Consider the following 19,313-nt stretch of genomic DNA (forward strand, 5'->3'; position numbering starts at 1 on the left):
GATCCCACCTGGCTCCCAGGAGCAGCACAGATGGCGTCAGTTCATCCCAGAGGTGTGAAACACATCAGGAAATCATCACGACTTGGGAGAACAAGTTCCATCATTCCCAGAGGATGCTCCACACCTGCCCTGACACGGCACTGCAGGAGTCATTTCCCTTTGCTTGTTTTCCCTAAAGTTTCATTTTGGATTTGAGTTTGAATTCACAACAAAGCTGCACTGCTCCCCTGCCCCAGTGCTTCCCTGTTCCCCAGGCCCACAGAGGTGCTGGGAAAGGACCAACCCCACCCTCCCATTTCAGTGCTCCTGGACTTTGCTGACAGTGCTTCCCTGGGCCTCCTCCACGTCCCTCCCCAGAGCAGCCTCTTTGGGATGGATCAGAGATTCCAGCAGTTTGGAATTCCCTGCTCTCAGGTGTGCCTGACACCTTGCCCTGTGCTGAGCCCCTCCCTTGTCCCTCATGCTCAGCACAGCTGTTCCCTCCACTGAGCATCAATGATCCTCTTCATTATAAACTTTGATCCTTAACTCTATGGAATTCCAGAAAAAGTTTTACCTACAGTGCACAAAGAATATAATTTGGAAAATATTTACATTTTTGTACAATGACACCACAGCACTTGAATCTAATTTTCTTCATACAAACAAATAGCACCATCAGCCTTTCTGCACAAACCTTGCCTAACAAACCCCATAAAGGTGAATTGTTAGATGAGGAGACTGGAACAACTGGGAATGAGAATAAGCTCGAGGAGCTGGAGTACTGAACCATCCATGAAGATGGCATCCATGGACAAGATGAGCTTTAAGGTCCCCCCACCCCAAACCAGTCTGGGATTCTCTGTGATTTAAACACGAAGAGGCAGGAAATGAATGTGGGAACACCCCAGTGAAAGCTGCCGGTGAGCACCACGAGTGCAGGGAGAGCTCCTCCTGCAGGAAGGGGCAATGCCTCAGCTTCTCCCAGCTCTCACAAACCCTCCTGCAGGAAGGGGCAATCCTCAGCTTCTCCCAGCTCTCACAAACCCTCCTGCAGGAAGGGGCAATGCCTCAGCTTCTCCCAGCTCTCACAAACTGACCTGGTGGCGCTCGGCCTTCCTGGGACACCTCTCCCAAGCGAGGGTCAAACAAAGGATTAACAACAAGTGACATTTCTGGCCAGGCAGCCCTGGAGTGCTCCCTACCAGCCCAAGGAGCCAGGCAGGGAGCAGAGAGCAGGGAGGGAAGGGGGAATGAAGGGATCAGGCAGGGACAGCACCCGGCTGGGCCGGCGCTCCCGAGGTGCCTCACTCCCTGCAGAGCACAGCTGGCTCTGCCTGGGTGCAGGAGGAAATCCAAGTGTCAGTGGTGCCCATTTGGTTCATTCATCTACAGCCAAGGCATTCCTTCAGGATACCTTCCAACATTCCGTGGCTGAGCTGGGAGCTCAGGGAACAGGGAGCACGGGAAAGACAGGGGGGCTCACCTCGCCCCAGCCCCGGGCCCAGCTCGGTGCCAAGGTCCAGCAGTGCCTCGTGGATCACCACAAGTGTAAAAAATTTAAAAACCAGCAGCTCCTCCCAGCTGGGGGTGGCAGCTCCCGAGCCAGGAGCGGCTGTGCCAAAGGGATGGCAGCAGGAGGCTCTGGGAGGCGGGAGCTGGAGGGGCTGGGTGCCCAGTGCGGTGCCAGCTCCTTCCCTTCGCTGCGGGCTCACGAGTTCATCCCTTGCCGTGCCCCACGGCTCCGCCCTGCTGTGGGTGCAGCCGTTCCCTGGCCCTGGGACGCCGGGCTGGATGTTCCCAGGAGCTGCCAGCCCCCTTAGAGGTCCGGGAAGCGGCTGGGATCCTCCTTGTAGTCGTCGGGAATGGTGAAGATGGAGTCATCGAACTCGTCGTAGCGGAACTCCTGGAACGTCACAGTGGCCGTGATGGTGGGGAACACCGGGATGTCTGCGGGGACAGGGCACGGTCAGGGACGGCCAGGTGGCACCAATCCCCACCCTGGCAAGGCTGGGAGCAGCCTGGGATAGTGGGAGGTGTCCCTGCCCATGGGAAGGGGAGCACGAGCTGGAATTTGAGGTCATTCCCAACCCAAACTGCTCTGGAACGCTGTGCAAATATGGCAGAGGTAGAGCACAGCCTACCTGCTCACACAGCTCCCTGCAATTCCAGAAACCCTGTATCCCTGAGGAAAGGGGCTACTGCTTCTGGGATCATCTATCCCATGAATAAGCTGATCTTAGACATTTCCATCTGTTACAAATGCAATAGTTTACTATTTTTCACTTAAAATCAATCTATCACCAGTAATCCTTGAAGAAAAGGAAAAACAGGAATGTTACTCCACACCTGAGATCCTCCCCTAATGCAGGAATAATCCAGCACATCCCACTGCCCTTGGAGCAGGGCCCCAGCACTTCTGTACTCCTGAACTCTCCAGCAACACATTCCCAGGTGAGGGTTCTTCCCCAAAACTCCACAAAAGACCTTCTGAACATACTGCAAGAATAAATGCACGTTTCCATATGGATTGGATATTTGGGAAAATTTCTCTTGGAAAGGGTTTTCCAGCCCTGGAGGGCAGTCCCCATGCCTGGAGGGATTTCAAAGCTGTGTGGATGTGGCACTGGGGGACATGGGACAGTGGTGGCCTTGACAGCACTGGGGAATGGTTGGACTCAGAGGGCTTTTCCAGCCTAAAATTCTGGATAAAAAAAGCCCCAGGAGTTGCTGTGTGCTCTTACCTAATTTGACAGGAAAGCCTGGTGGAAGCTTCATTTGAACAAATTCTCTAAGTTTGTTAAAGTGCTTGAAGGGTGCAATGACTTCTAAGACATTCAACAACCTGCAAAGGAGAGCAGAGCCCGTGACCGATCCTCCTGCCACAAACATCCTGTCCCTCTGAACAGGAAAACATGATCCAAAGGGCCCAGGGGACACAGAAGGTGACAATGACATCATCCCCCTTCTCCATCCCAGGGTCACCCCACATCCAGAATGACACCAAACCAACACCAGGATAGCAATTCCTTGTCCTCATTTTCCACAGGAGACGAGGGATGAGGTACCACCCCCCTTCTCCACGGACATGTGGAACTGACCTGGCTTTGCACTGGTTTAGGGAACACAATTTTGTGCTAAAATTTATTACAGGGAAAACCATTTCAGAATTCTGTGGGATCAGACACCAGTTGCTGATAACCCTGCCCAAAACTCTGCTCTTACCAAGCCAGGTAAGGGCTTGGCTCTTCCCCAGCCCCAGCAGCTCCCAGATTCCCAGTTTAAGGGATTCCTTGCTCAACAGCCTGACTGCACTCCCAGCTCCCATTCCTGGGGATCTGGAGGGCTCTGCAGCCCATGAACACGTTAAAACATTCCCAACAGGAATAACTCCTGTGGCCAGGAGCTTCGACTCACGATTCAATTCCTAAGGGGAATTCCTGGCTCATCGCTATCGTGGCTTTGAAGGTTTTCTTGCTCTCCTTGCAGACCAGCTCCCTGCCCAGGTGAGGAGCTCTGTGAGGGAGAGGCAAAGTCAGTATTTCCCAGGAAAATCCTGGGTTTAGAGGAAGGAAAACAGACTTGGGTTGGAAAACATCAGGGAGGAATCCCTACTTTCAAAGGGTTTGCTTTATTGTAAAGCTGTGCAGAATAAAGACAAAAAACCTCTTAATTTAGATTACTCTGAGTTCTGCTAAACCAGGAGACAAGACAAAACCAGGAAAACTACTCCAATAAAATAATTCCTCATAAACACAGTGTTAATAAACCCTACAGGAAGCATTTATTAACCACTACCCAGAAATGCTCATGGCAGGGGGTGAAACTGGATGGGCTCTGAGGGCCTTCTAGCCCAAAGCATTCCAGGATTCCCTGCCTGTAGCTGAGGGACTGACACTGCTCCCACACACAAGGATCACTTCCCAGCCCTCTGGAGAACAAACACCGAGACACCAAACCCAGCATTCCTCCCTCCCCACAAAACCACACAAGCAGCACCCACCAAGTGGAGAACCCAAAACCCCCAGCAGACCCCCCAGCCCAGGGCAGGGATGCAGAGGTGTCCCTGGAACCCCTGCAGCACTCACTTGCCACTCTCTGCAGAGATGTACTCCTCCCAGGAGATGGTGTTGGGGGACGGCGGCGTCAGCGACTGCCGGCGCACGGGCTGTGGGACAAGCACAGCTCAGCTCAGAGCTCCTGCCCTCATCCTGGCATTCCCACCTGGAGCTGCCACAGCTCCAGCCACAGCCACAGCCACAGCCTGCCCTGCTCAGGCCAGCCCCTGCTCTCAGCCCCCATGGGCACTTTCTATAGGACTGGGCTGTGCTGCTCCACCATAATGAGTTAATTCGGGGCTCTGAGTGCCAAGGCAGCAGCTCCAGCTCACACAGAAATAAATTAATCACTTTAAAAGCTCTGTGTGTGTTCCCAGCTGAAGCCTGGCTCGTTCTGAAGAGCTCTTGATTTCCTGGTGCTAATCACAGGCTTCCTCCCATTTTAATGAAGCTCAAAGGAGCACGATTGCCTTTCTGGCTTCCCTTTCATTCCCAACAATCAACATTGGGTCTAAAAGAATCTGCAGTTGATTTGCCACAGCCAAACCCCTTATCTCTTCTAAGAGACAAATTAAGGCTGAATACCCAATATAACCACAGAAATCCCTCCCTGTGTGCACTAATCAGGCTAATTCATTAATGCATCACCAAAATTATAACTGTGGGTCATGTTTGTGATTTTTAAATTATGCCAATCAAAAGAAAATAAAAACATTATCTATGTATTTTGCACCATGAGGAGTGGTGTGCAAGATTATTCTCCCACATCCTGGGCAAAGTTAATCAACTATACCTCGAAATTCTGCTCCATGAGGTTTCCCCCTTTGCTCAGGCTCTCCATGATTGCTTTATTCCGAAGGATGTCCTCCTCACTGAGATGCTCCCTTCTTTTCCTGGATTCCAGCACAAGTCCATTCACCAAGTAGAAATCTGCCAGGAAGTTTCCTACTCTTTCCTGCATGAAAGGAATCAAGACATGAATGACTCACAGAAGATAAAATAAAACATTTTGATTCTTGCATATCAGATAATGGCAGTAAGGGAACCTGGGGATTGAGCTGGAATTCCCCCAGCCCCCCACATGGGCTGGCAGTGGGCAATCCCAAAAACCCAGCAGGAACAGGTACCTCTTATGGAGGGAAGATTGAAGACAGAGGTTACTGAAAAATTTGAGTGAAATCCCTTTCCAGAGCAGTCCCATCCCTGCCTTTTTCCAGCAGGAACACACAGAAACCTTTCTGCACTCCCTGGAATCAACCTGCAGAGATCAGAGCCTCCTGGAACAAAACCCTTCCCAGCACAATCTGTCCTCCCCCTGCCCAACAGCTACAGAATCCTTCTTCCTCATTCTTCCTGCTGAAGGCAGTCCAGCAGAGATTCCACGTGGAATGAACTTGTGGTAATTTGGGATACAGGGACAGGGATTTTTCCTTTGTCCTGCACACCTTATCCTTTCTGAATCCTAGATTGGTTTGGGCCAGAAGGGACCTCAAGGCCTGCCCCATTCCAGCTCTCTGCCATGGGCAGGGACACCTTCCACCATCCCAGGCTGCTCCAAGCCCCGTCCAGCCTGGCCTTGGGCACTTCCAGGGATCCAGGGGCAGCCAGAGTTTCTCCAGGAAATCTGCCCCAGTGTTTCTTGCAGTGCCTTTCCCTCCTCCCTCCTGCCCAGCAGCAGGCTCTGAGCTCCCCCCACTCACAGTTTTGTCCTCCCTGAAGAGCCACCCTGTCTGGGCCCGTGTGAACGTGATGGATTTGGTGGATAAGGTGGCAGAGTAAATATCACTGCTCATCAAAATGTCAACCTCCTCTTCTGTCTCCATCTCAGATTCCTGGAAGAAAAATTCCAAAACCCTCAGCAGAATGCAGCAAGCAACTATTGCTTCCTCTAAAGATACACCAATAACCACAGATCCATAAGCCCTTTGGATCTTTTCCCAGAAGCAGCATTTCCTGCATTTTCAAGCGGTTTTATAAAACCTCTGGCCAAATGGTTTCCAAATAGTTTAATCTTGAATATTAATGTGAATAAAGCATCCCAATGGGATTTATGCAGCAGCTCAGCAGCCACACCCTTTCCACAGGCAATAATCCATCTGCTTAAGTGATTGGGGGATAAAGCTGTAATTAAAGACTTGACTAATTACAGGGGGTCCAGTGAGTCAGACCCTCACGTTGTTATCAGCTGAACTGGCCATGGAGTGACTAAAAGGATGCAAAGCAGTGGGAACAGGTCTGAAAACCCACCTGAGGACACCTAAGCTAAGCCCAGTGGGAAGATTAAAAGCAGCACTCATAATTTAAACCACATCTTTCCAGTCTCCTCCCATTCCAGCTTCTCCCCAACCAGAAATCTGGATTCAAAGCTGGTTTTCCTCACAACATTCGGTGTCACCTTCACAGCTCAAGTTGGAACAACTGAGGAAACAATTCTTTGGTTTGCAGTTCTTTGAGTGTTTCTGAGGCAAATTTTGTTCGATACATTCCCAAAAGAGCCCGGGATGTGACCCACCCCCTTCCCAGAGCTTTACCTCGTGGTGTATTCGCTGGTAAACTTTTTGCTCATTGTCTAAAACTACAAAAGATTCAGAGGGTGCGGCGTCACCGTTAAAAATGAAGCTTAAATCCCCTCGTTGGCACTTCATGTCAGTAAAGTCTATCAGAGTTGTGTCCAGCCTGTGAAAATAACCCCAAATTTCACAAAAATGACCCATAAACGCAGGAGGAAATTCAGCTTTCAAGCAGGAAAGTGAATTTTTTTAATGGCAAACAAACACATAGAGGGCTGAGTTTTCATAGGATTTCATAAGTGAGGCCTGGATGCAGAAATCAGCAAAAAATTGCTATAAAGGTGATATTTTCTTCAGAAAATTGTATTTAATACTGCCAGCATGAGGAGGGGAGGGGGAGACCATCTATTCAGCACTACACACCGAGAAACAACTCCTCAGCGGGGTCCTGACTTGAGTAACAACATTGGGACACGACCCAAAATCTGAAGAGGACTCAGAAACAAACTCATTTTTTAAAACTTTATTTATTTTCATTGCTATTTCTGTTTTTCTCCCTCACCAACAGCAAGGAAATGCTCCTGCAGACCTGAGTAACTGGAAGAAAATGGAGCCAAGACTGTGAATCTCTGCAGTAATTCATATCCAGTATTGCCAGAGCATTTACTTCCCATGAAAAGGTGGTTGAAAACCTCAGCTGGGTGACTTCAACTCTAAGTGGTGAGGGATTAAAACTCCTCATAGATTTGCCTCTGATTCCAAGGAAAAACCTCTATTTAACTATTTCCCCTCAGCTCAGGCCTCATACAGGCAGAGCATTCAGAAATGAGAAGGAAAACAACAGCCCCAGACTCAAATTTCACCTAAAAATTCACTTTACAGACCCAAGCTGCCCCTTTAATACAACAAAAATTCCTACAGATTGAATCTCCAGGATCACATTCTTGCCTCTTTTGTTTAAATTTTGGGCCCTAAAGAAAATGCCAGAAAATACATTTGACTCCAAACTAAAAAGAGCTGAGCTTGGAGAGACTCCTGAAATCTCCTACAGAGTTTGTGAATTTGTCACATTAAACACCTTAAAGAGAGAAATTATATCACTTTTTGGTTGTTTGGGTTTTTTTTAAGTAGAGACTGGAGCAGCAACACTTCTCCAGGAAATACTGGAATTTATTTGCAATAGTGTTATAAATACCCAAGCCCTGTTTTTCACTGGCACATCTGGTAGATAAAGCCTTATCCAGCTGAACTGCTCTTGCTCTATATTTAAGTTATATTCAGCTCAAAAGAGATAATCAGAGAGCCTGAAATTGCAAGGCTCAGTGCTGTGTCATGGATGAGCCCAGGCTCCTCAGGGATTCAGGCTCACTGGGATCCAGCTTTTCCCTGGCACAGAAGTATGTGGGTACAAAAGCAGCACTCACCTGATATTTATACCTTGTTTGTGTATTTTACATGCATCAGAAGGCAGAATTCGGGAAAGTAAAGGCACTAAAGGAGGGAGAGAAAAAGGAATCAGGGCACTGAGATCCCTCTGCAAAGTATTCCCATTAAAATCATTCCATCAGTTTGATTCTGGATGTGTTTTAATGCAAATACAGCATTTTCCATCATCATCTCAATCAAACACAACCTCAGGGGTATTTATTTTTTTGTGATTGTAATTGCACATCCTACTTCCAATATCAGACAGAATTTGTATTTCCATCACAGGTAAACCATTTATAAATCCTATTAAATGTGGCTGTTCATAGTTTGAATTCTGGGATTTAACAGTTTATGTAATGCACCAAGGGAAAGCATGGTTCCAATTAAAGCAGAACAGCCACAAGCATAAAAATAGTCCAAGGTATTACTATTAATTACTAAATTAATGAAACACAGAAAGTCATGGAATCCCAGAGTGGTTTGGGTTGGGGGGACCTTAAGGATCATCCCATCCCACCCCCTGCCATGGCCCAGGCTCTTAAAGCAAAGAGCTACTTCTCCTCCTTAGTGAGTCACTGGATAAGAGAATTCAGCTCTAAAAGTGAATAAGCAAAAATAAATCTGGAAAAAGTGGTGTGTCCTTTCCTCAGCACTGAGATCCCAAGCACTGTGACTGTTCCAGCACAAAGCAGAGGAGAACAAGTGTGCTGCAGGCAGATTGCATTATCTCCCTGGGGAAGGGACATGGAAGCACTCACCCCAACTTTGAAAATCCCAGTGAAGCTCTAGATAGAAGTCACCTAGCTGAGAAGAAAAGAAGAATGTGTTAACAAGCTTCTCAGGCTAAATAACTGTAAAATTTGCTGGAAGACAGGCAGAAGTTGTGTTTGGCAAAGAAAACTTTCTCTAACGTTGTACTTGAATTTGTACTGAACTTAAACATCACTGAAGCTTTAGCTGCAGTAGAATCAACAATGACAAATTGATGTAACTCATTTGAACTCACATTTTTAATCATTTCTTAATACTACGTGAACTATCAAGCCCTAGATTGCAAAAGATTTACTGGAAGCATGTGTTTAAAAAACACCTATGGAGCTCTCTGCTTGCTTTGATCAATCCCATCCAATCCCATGGAATTAGGATTAATTATACAATAATTAATGAGTCAAGTTTCAGGCAGGAGTGTTGCAAAGACCAATTGCCACTGGCCTCATGGAAATGTGCTGAAGTCATCAGGTCAGACCTCCTGTGCCTGCAGAGCACGTGTGAGCCAGAGCCAACCCCACCACGAGGTGCTCAGGGATCACAACACAGCTCAGCTTTCACAGGGACAGTCTAATTAACTCCTGATAAATAACTGGGCTTCTACAAATTGCTGTCCCCAAACTGAGCAATATTTCATTCTGCCCAAGGGGAACTGGCTGCTGGATGCTGGTGGAGAATGAAACCAAAAATCTCCTCCATCACTGGGTAAGAGTCATTTGGGGGCTGAACAGACCAGGAAATTATTCATTGACACAAGATTAAAGAAAGCCTTAAAAATCTAATGAAATAGATTCTTTAACTCTGAGATTGCAATGATGATGAGCAGGTCTGCCTCACACAAACATTTTATTTGAATTTCTAGAAGTTGAAAGGAAGTATTACCTTAAAATAAATATAATTCTGTGACCCCTTAAAACAGAGCCAAGATTGCTTTTAAGAGCAGAAGATTGGTAAAAACTTGGAAAAAAACTTCCTGGCAGTTTTCCAGAGTGTCCATACTCAGAGCACAAGTCACTGCTTTCCACCATCTGGTTTTGTCAGCACAACTCACCTCTTTCAGGGCTTTTAATAACCGAGGTCGCTTCTCTTCAACACTTTCCCTGGACTGCTGCTTGAGCTTCCTCAGGAGTGCTGAAACTACACAGGAATTAATCCATGAACTCTGTTTGTTTGGTAATTATAGGTGAGTGTCTTACTTGAGGTCTTAAACCCAACAATGCAATGGAACATTTCATCAGACCTGAGGAATTAATCCCAGTTACAGGAACTGCACATGAACCTGCTCAGAGCACTCCAGGAAGAACAGCCTCAATAATTGTTTGTAAAATTAACTATAGAATCATGTCAAGAGGGTTTGCACACAGGTATTAGTAAATATGTGGATACAAATACACTGAGTAACATCCACTCCACTGAGAAAATCAGTAGTGAGGGGCTGACAAGAGAATGTTGTTGGTAGATGATAAACTAGTGCATTAATATATGAATAATACATTTATATGTGTAATATATAGTGAGTTTTCTGCTATAGGAATGCACCACCACACATGATAATACCAAACACTATTAACATTCACCAGTGAGTAGCAGCAGAATAATTTCCTTTTGCTACTCCAAGTCTGAGGTGAATAAATAATACTTGAATAATACATAATATATAAATTACATTTTCCCACTGGCCTGTTGAGATGCAGCCTAAAAGCCACATCCCACTGGCAACTGATGCATAAACAAAGCAGTGACCACAGGGAGCAGGCCAAGGAGATGATCCCACCCAGCTCAGATCCATTTGGATCCTGTCACTGCCATTCCAAACCCAGAATTATGCTCGTGCACAGCTTTCCCAATGCCCTCGGTCTGAGCAGAGTTAACAGTTTGCTTATGTAACCCAGTGCAATTTCTTATCAAGGAAATGGATGTGCCTGATCATGTTCAGATATAAAATGTTCAGCTGATTAAGAGAAACCCTTCAGAGAGCTGAAAGAGGGCTGTGGGAAAATAACCCAGCTTGAGAGCTCTGCTTTCCTGTTCTGAATGAGCCCCAATTTGGGATTAACTGGAAAATTGGGATGAATGAAGAGGTGCTTACTCATCTGTCTGTCTCCATAGCTGATGGCTTCGGCCAGAGGGCTCCATCCCTGAGCGTTTTTCACCTTTACTGGAGCATTATGGGCTAAAAGCAGGTGGGCACATTCTGGAACAAAATATCCACAGTTATTTACAATAAAGGATGCAGCATGAGCAGTAAGAATAAAACTCTACCAAAGCAATTAATATCAGAGATATTACACAGATTATCAAAACACATATCTGGGTTCTGACTCACTCTTACAAACAAAGCCATTTATGCAAGCACTTCCAGCACTTCCCTGTTCAATATTACCACTAAAAATAATTGGTGATCAGCCACCAATTATATAACACTGAAGAGACTTGTCCCTCCTGCTATGTGGAGTTTGCTTTTTATAATATTTCTGCATGTCAGATACACACACCACTATGGAACAAGGATATTTATATTTAATGTATGACATCAGCTCTCTCTGGTGCACACACAAAGCAGAGAGATACCTCAGGGCCTTCATCCCTCCCCAAGGGGTTAATGGATCACGGGGACACGGGTCTGGGGCAACTTCCATCAGGTACAGGGGAGCCAGAGGAGGCTGAGGCACCAACACATCCCTGTGTGCCAGAACATCCTGGGGAATCTGGGATTTAAAGAGGGCAAACAAGCACCTCTGTTCCAGGAAAGCCTCAGAGCAGGTGTGGAACCAACAGCTGCATTCCCCATCCACAGGTGGACATGATGGTGGAAAACTGAAGGAAGCAAGGAAGGTTTCTGTGCTCCCATGTGCTCCTTGGAAATGGTTCTTCAGTTTCCCACCCAGGGAATGCACATGTCACTAAGCCACCCTGAGCCATGTGGAGGTGATGCAGCAGGGCCCAGCTGTCTCATCACCAAGACAGGGACTTCCTGGGTTATTTTCCTACCACAGGTGCCACAGGAAACTGCACTGGTCATTCCAGATGCAGCAGCTGTGAGTCAGTGGCAGGCTGAGTGGCTGGGGAGGAAGAGATCTCTCCCTGCTGAATAAACTGTCTCCTGTGGGATAAACAAAGGCCCTGACTAACCCAGCCAAGACACCGAGGGATTTTTATGGCTCCTTACACAGTGCCCAGGACAAGAACATCACTCTGCAGGGAGCAGGCAAATCAGCTTGGAATCACCAGCCAGATTCTGTTTCCAGTTCAATAAACAGGCTGGGAGAGCTGGGGGTGTTCATCTGCAGAGGAGAAGGCTCCAGGGAGAGCTCAGAGCCCCTGGCAGGGCCTGAAGGGGCTCCAGGAGAGCTGCAGAGGGACTGGGGACAAGAGGAGACAGGAAAGGGGGAATGACTTCCCACTGCCAGAGGGGAGGGTTAGGTGGGATATTGGGGATAAAGCTCAGATTTCTTTTCCCACTCTTCTCCTCCAAAACCATGTGGCATCTTCTTTCCAAAAAACTTCACTAGCTTGAAACACATGATCACATTTAGGAAAGGGAAAAAAAACATCCTTTTTTTCCTCTTGCCCCCAAATCTTCAGCATCACTTGAAAGGTAACAAAACAAATGGTTCTACCCACCTTTATGTCCCAACATCACAGCAAGATGTAAAGGAGTGTTTCCTAAAAGAAACCACAGAAATAAGAGATGAGATGAAAGTTACGAGAATCCGCTGCAATCCCTTCCTTAGGAAACTCCAGTTCCTGCTCTAACCCAGGAACACAGCAACACCCACCAGAGGAGTGACATTTGCTTGGATTATAATTGTCAAAATAAATACATTGAGACACATTTCATGGGCCAAGAGAGGGTTTTTAATGATATCTTGAAACTCACTCCAGGCAAAGAGGTCCAGAGGTGTCTCTGAGAAAGACACAACCCCGCTGCTCCCCATGGGCTGAAGGGTCTGATCCCTTCCCAGCCTGACATATCTGGGTTAAAAGCTACTCACAGATATGATACTGATTAAAAATTTAACAGCCTGTTTTATTAATATTTCAAAGACTGAGTACTCATTTTTTACAACTACAGTACTGGGCATATTGAGAAGGAATAGCACCTTCACTACAAAGCTGCCTTTTGGCTGTTTCCAAAGAAAGCTTTGGAGATGATCAGCAGCCTCTCAAACCTGTCCCCATTTTCCTGGTGATGCTCATGACACAGGTGGTATTTGTGTTGTTAAATATTCACTGTGAGGCACCCAGAGCTGTTTTTCCTGGATTAATGCTGCTACCAGGCTCATGACACACTTTACTTAGGGAGCTTAAGGATGTGAAGTTCTTCCATTTAACTGTATTTTGCACATTTAAACATCTTAGAGCAGTCAAGAGAAAAAAATGCAGGAAAAAATTTCTTGTACAATTCTAACACACACTCGGTTGAGAGTTATTCTCTAACTCCCATTTTGTCAGCAGGAAGAACCTGCTCTGTGCAGAGGATATGCTGCACATCTGGAGAGGCTGCCACATGAATGCCAGCACCCTGCAGCATCAGGGGAACTCAGATGGTGATGGGAACTCTGCCCTGCCTGTCCAAGAGGAGCTGACAGGGCTGTTCTATGTGTCCTGCATCTCATCCTTGCAGGACACAGGGCTGTTCTATATGTCCTGCATCTCATCCTGGCAGGACACAGGGCTGTTCTATGTGTCCTGCATCTCATCCTTGCAGGACACAGGGCTGTTCTATGTGTCCTGCATCTCATCCTTGCAGGACACAGGGCTGTTCTATGTGTCCTGCATCTCATCCTTGCAGGACACAGGGCTGTTCTATGTGTCCTGCATCTCATCCTTGCAGGACACAGGGCTGTTCTACATGTCCTGCATCTCATCCTTGCAGGACACAGGGCTGTTCTACATGTCCTGCATCTCATCCTTGCAGGACACAGGGCTGTTCTACATGTCCTGCATCTCATCCTGGCAGGACACAGGGCTGTTCTATATGTCCTGCATCTCATCCTGGCAGGACACAGGGCTGTTCTATATGTCCTGCATCTCATCCTTGCAGGACACAGGGCTGTTCTATGTGTCCTGCATCTCACCCTGGCAGGACACAGGGCTGTTCTATGTGTCCTGCATCTCATCCTGGCAGGACACAGGGCTGTTCTATATGTCCTGCATCTCATCCTTGCAGGACACAGTGCTGTTCTATGTGTCCTGCATCTCATCCTTGCAGGACACTGGCAGCATCCCAGGCAGCCATGGCCCAGCTCATTATACACTAACCCAGCTCAGCTCCTGCTGCTATTAATAGCTGCTCCAACATCTGGGAGCCAGCGCAGCACTGGGAATCCTGGATGCTGCCAGGCTCTGGTAGGGGATGGAAATAACCTTCCTGAGGAACACGTTTGAGAGGGAGCCACACTGTGTGCCCAGGAAATGCAAATTACGTGACCCAAGGGGAAACACTGTCATAAAATCATGGAGTCACAGGAATGGTGAGGGTGGAAAAGCCCTGCAGGACCACCGAGTCCAAGCTCTGCCCAATTCCCACCTTGTCAGCAGCACTGGGTGTCACATCCAGCCCTTCCTTGGACACCTCCAGGGATGGGTACTCCAAACCTCCCTGGGCAGCAGTTCCAGTGCCTTTCCATGGAGAAATTCCTGCTGATGTCCAACCCAATTCTCTCTTGACAGAAGCTGGGGCCATTTCCTCTCCTCCTGTCCCTGTTCCCTGACTCTCCCCGGCTGTCCCCTCCTGGCAGGAGCTGTGCAGAGCCACAAGGGCCCCTCTAAGCCTCCTTTTCTCCAGGCTGAGCCCCTTCCCAGCTCCCTCCGCCTCTCCTGGGGCTACAGCCCCTCAGGAACTGCTGGAGTGAGGGCCTCAGAACTGACCCCAGCATTTGAGGTGAGGCCTCCTCAGTGCCCAGCACAGCCACAGCCCCTTTTCCCAAGAAATCAGTGCTCCAGCAGCTCCTGGAATCCTGCCTGTGCCCATCCAGGTGGGCAAACGAGGCCTGCTGGCCCAAAACCTCACTTTAAACACAGCACCTGTCCCCACACACGTGTGGCCTTTCACCTCTGCTGAGGACCTGCACACCTACAGGGAGCCAGGGCTGTTTTCCAGCAAGAGGATTTGTCTGTTCAGGATTTAAGCGCTTAAATGCATGTTATAATAAAACTATAAGTCATCTACTAGGTGTAGCTACAGGCTTCTCCCAGGAAACTCATTGTTTTGGAATAATGACACTGGCCTTCCTCTGGGCAGTGATTTGGAAGTTAATTTAGGAAGCTGGGTAGGCACTCAATTAACACTCAGTTGCTTTTAGAAGAACAGCAGGAGTCTCCCATTCCAAAGGATTTGGCTTTCCTGCACTGAACCAACCCTAAAACAGGCCTGGATTATTAACAATAAGTTCTCTCTCCCCTCTGTCCAATCCTTAGCACATCCCAGGATTCCTCTGGCTTATTTCTGAGCAAATCATCAGCTGAAGCGTCCCCCAAATAACTCCCAGTTCCAGTGTGTGTAAACAAGTGACAGATGGAAACAGGCAGGAAGAAAACAATAACAGGGAAATGTTACTCAGGCCTTTGGAATGTCAAACCATCAAGAGGTTTGTTGTGGTTTGGTTTTTTTTAATAGTTCAAGTAAAAACTTGGAGGAAGATGATGAGTCAGAGATCCCCAAAGTGTCCCAACTTTGAACAGAGCTGGGAAAGCAGGGAGATGTTAATTTGGGATTTATATATGGATCAAAAAAGGATGGAATCAATGTGTGTGATACACATTGAGGGTGACAGCACAGCAAAGAGGCATCAGGATGTGCCTTCAAGGAAAGACTTGGAGCTGCTGCTGCTGCTGAGTTGCTTGAAGGGGAACTGGAGGAGGAACAGGGAGAAGCAGCAGTAGGAATAGGCAGAGTGGGAAAAATCCTCCCCAAGTCTGCTGCTTTCATCCTAGCAGGATTTGCTGGAATGAAGGTGGCAGGATAAACAGATCTGTAGCTGGATTTGGAGCTCTGCCCTTAGGAGAGCACTGTGCCAGTTGTAGGGAACACTCCTGCCCATCCTGGCTGGGAGCTGAGCCCTGTGTTATTCTGCAGCCCTCAGCTGCCTTCCAGTGCCCAGTGCCACCACAGACACAGCTGGAATTCCCAATTCCATCATTCCTGCCACCATGCCAGCCCCAGAGATCCTTCACCTTCGCGCTCCTTTTGAATTTACAGACCACAATTAAGCAGAGCCCATCTCCTTATCAGAAACACAACACAAGCATCCCCTTTATCACAACTGCTCAGACACCACACACGTGGAACTGGGAGTTCTCCAGCAGAAATGGATCATGTTACTCTTGAAAGGGCTATTAGAAATAGAGATTAAAACCAACCATGAAGGTCAAGCTGATCCCCCAGGCTGATTTATTTGTTAACAGTATAAAATATCCCCCAAATTAAAACGTTTTGAAATGTCCTGGCAAGACTTGCAACATTTACAAATTTCAGAGCAGCACAAGGATCAGATTCCATCTCTGCCACTGACACTGCTGTGGACAGAGCATTTGCAGAGGAGCAGCTGAGAACAACTCTCTCAAAATCCAGAGCCACAGCATTTAAAAAGAAAGAGGGAAAAGGATTGATTTTTGTAGCCTGGGGAAATATGAAAAAATGCTCTGCCAACAGCCAAAGGAACGGCTCAGCATCCCCCAAAGCAAACAGGTGACAGCTCAGACATCCTAAAAAAGAACAAATCATTTAAATGCAGTGGGGTCTTGGACACAGAGCAACACCCGGTCAGAAGCAGCTCTGCCAGCACAGTGCTGGTACTGGAGCTCACAGTGCTCATTCATATTATGAAAATCATGGAATTATGGAATGGTTTGGGTTGGAATAGACCTTAAAGCCCATCCCTGCCATGGGAGGGACACCTTTCACCGACCCAGGATGCTCCAAGCCCTGTCCAACCAGATCTTGGACATTCCAGGGATCCAGGGGCAGCCACAGCTGCTCTGGGCACCCTGTACCAGGGCCCCTCCACCTTCCCAGGGAACAATTCCTTCCCAGTATCCCATCCATCCCTGCCTCCTGTCAGTGGAAGCCATCCCCCTTGTCCAGTCACTCCATCCCTTGTCCACAATCCTTCCTAAAGGGAATTCACACACTCTTACGAAACTCCCTAACAAAACTCCCAAGGAATTCCCTATTTCCCGGTCCAGCATCCGCATCTCCGGCCCCACCGGGACGCGGCCCCGAGCCCCGGATCCCCCGGTGTGTCCCGCTCACCGTGACTGTCCTTCTGGGCGATGCCCTGCGTGCGGATGAGCGCCGAGAGCCGCCGCACGTCCCCCTTGAACACGCACTCGTGCACGGGGAAGGGGCCGCGCTCGGGCCCGGCGGGGGCGGCCCGGGCCGGCGGGCGATGCCGGTGAGCGCCGGGCCCGCGGTGCCCCCCGGCCCGCCCGCCCTTCCCGCCCGTGAAGGCGCCCCCGGGCGCCGCGGCCGCCTCGTCCTCGCCGGCCGCCAGCAGGTCCCCGTCCTCCTTGCTGGGCTTGTGGTCCCTGCGCAGCGAGCGGAGCTTCTCGCCGGTCATGGCCGGCGGGAGCGCCCGCAGCGCTCGGAGCCCGCGGGGCCGGTCCCGCCCGGAGCCCCCGGAGCGGCCGCAGCTCCGCCCGCGCCTCACGGGCCTCGGCTCCGCGCCGCCATCTTCGGCCGCCGCTCTCGCGAGACTGCGCCGCACCGAGAGAGCGCGCGGGAGGAGCCGCGGAGTGACCGGGAGGGGCGGGGCGGGATCCGCCCAACGGGCGCGGCCTGAGGGGCGGCAGCGCGGGTCCGTCCCGGCAACCGCGTCCGGAGGGGAGGGATTGGGGATCGATCCCAACAACCGCCTCCTGAGGGGAGGAGGGATCGGAGATCGATCCCAACGACCACATTCTGAGGGGAGGAGGGATCGGGAATCGATCCCAACGACCACATTCTGAGGGGCGGGATCAAGGATCGATCCCCACAACCATGTCTTAGGAGATGGAATCGAGGATCAATCCCCATAACCGCATCCTGAGGAACGGGATGGGGAATCAATCACAACAACCGCATCTTGAGGAGCGGGTTCGGAGGTGGATTCCAACAAACACATCCTGAGGAGCGGCATCGGGGATCAGCCCCAACAGGCACACCGTGAGGGACGGGATCGATCCCAATGGGCACACCCTGAGGGACGAGATCGATCCCAACGGGCACACCGTGAGGGACGGGATCGATCCCAACGGGCACACCGTGAGGGACGGGATCGATCCCAACGGGCACACCGTGAGGGACAGGATCGATCCCAACGGGCACACCGTGAGGGACGGGATCCATCCCAACGGGCACACCCTGAGGGACGGGATCCGTCCCAAAGGGCACATCCCAAGAGGCCGGGACTGGGACACTCCATGGCTCTCTAAGCAGCTGTTCCAGTGCTCTCCCATCCTCCATGGAATGTTCTTTGGGAAATGATGGGACCTGGACAAGTGTTCCTCAAAGGGAAAAACAGGACAGTGCCCCTGTTGTGGTGCGAGCCCTTGTAGGTGCAGTGTCAGCTCAGAAAGGACCTGTCTGGGTCGGAGCTTCCCAATTTCCCACTGCACGTCCTGCTCCTGGGCCAGTTATGCAAGTTTCTGCTTCCAGTATGGGATGAGTAATTGCAAAAATGATGATGTCCCAAATTCCTGGTGAATTGGATTTTTTAATAATTCTCCCAGGGAAAGCAACCCCCAAGCTGCCAGGGAGACCATACCTGCTGTGATAACAGAATTACCTTCCTGGTGGCCTTGCCTTTCCCGAGTTCACATCATCTCCCTCATCCCAAATGACCAAGAAGAATTCTAGGCAGATTTAGGAATTCCTGTGCCTGCTGTTCCCAGCTGCTTCACCACACAGCTTTTTACAGTCCTAAAACAGAATTTGAAGTAAATCTAGGGAAAAAAACAAAACAACAATTTGCTTTTGCTCTATACTCCAGTGGTCTTTCCAATGAGATTTTTCTGTCTCTCCTTGTTTTTTGAGGGAAATTGAACCCATTTGCAGGCAGAATGTGAGAGGCTGGCACTGTGAGCAGTTCTGATGTCTCCTGTTCTCCCGTGCTGGAAACACGCACAGAGCACGGCTGGTCTTGTGGAACGGAGGGATTGGCTCAGGTTTCAGCTGATGTTGGAAGCCTCATGCTGCATTTTTAATTACTAGAGGCATGAAGTCACTGTTTACCAGCTTATTATGAACTCCCTTATTCACCCCAGAAATGGAACCAAGGCATTACTCACGGGAAGGGCTCTGGGAAATTGGTGTTTGTAGGGAATCCCAACTGTGGGATTACTTTACACTTACAAATTCTTGAGAATGGGTTTTTTGGTCTGCCTATCAACAGAACTTTCCTACAGCAATCAGATTTATCAACAGGGGTTGGAATTCCTCCCTCCTAAATCCCAGGTTCCTGCTTGTATGTGTGGCTGGGGCATGGTCCTGCACAAATCCAGAGGTTTGCTCTTCTTAGACCCAGCTTTGCTCAGATTTTATCCATATTTTTGTTGTAAAGAAAATGTTACCTTACAAAATCTAATA

At 49.0% G+C, this 19,313-nt stretch overlaps 1 protein-coding gene across 1 annotated transcript; it reads right to left on the reverse strand.

The window, feature by feature from the left end:
* Positions 1-321: 321 nt before the first annotated feature.
* ANKRD13C (ankyrin repeat domain 13C) lies at positions 322-17,412 on the reverse strand. Its single transcript, XM_084211500.1, has 13 exons — positions 17,001-17,412; positions 12,368-12,409; positions 10,833-10,937; positions 9,795-9,880; positions 8,734-8,779; positions 7,972-8,038; positions 6,569-6,713; positions 5,738-5,869; positions 4,831-4,992; positions 4,068-4,147; positions 3,397-3,495; positions 2,724-2,824; positions 322-1,929 (listed from the first exon to the last, which is right to left on the reverse strand). The coding sequence occupies exons 1-13, from the start codon at positions 17,305-17,307 to the stop codon at positions 1,799-1,801; spliced, it is 1,503 nt and encodes a 500-aa protein (XP_084067626.1). The 5' UTR covers positions 17,308-17,412; the 3' UTR covers positions 322-1,798.
* Between the last annotated feature and the right edge of the window lie 1,901 nt (positions 17,413-19,313).

The sequence above is a fragment of the Fringilla coelebs genome (assembly GCF_963513975.1).
Source record: "Fringilla coelebs genome assembly, chromosome: 9".
Lineage (NCBI taxonomy): Eukaryota > Metazoa > Chordata > Aves > Passeriformes > Fringillidae > Fringilla > Fringilla coelebs.

Bases quoted from the DNA above. Each gene is read 5' to 3' on its own strand.
- ANKRD13C (XM_084211500.1), bottom strand. From the start codon at position 17,307: ATGACCGGCGAGAAGCTCCGCTCGCTGCGCAGGGACCACAAGCCCAGC. The intron at 6,714-7,971 runs GTGAGTGCTGCT...TTATTTTCACAG, and splicing joins AAACAAGGTATAAATATCAG to GCTGGACACAACTCTGATAG. The intron at 2,825-3,396 runs GTGAGTCGAAGC...TCTCCTTTGCAG, and splicing joins TTCCCCTTAGGAATTGAATC to GTTGTTGAATGTCTTAGAAG.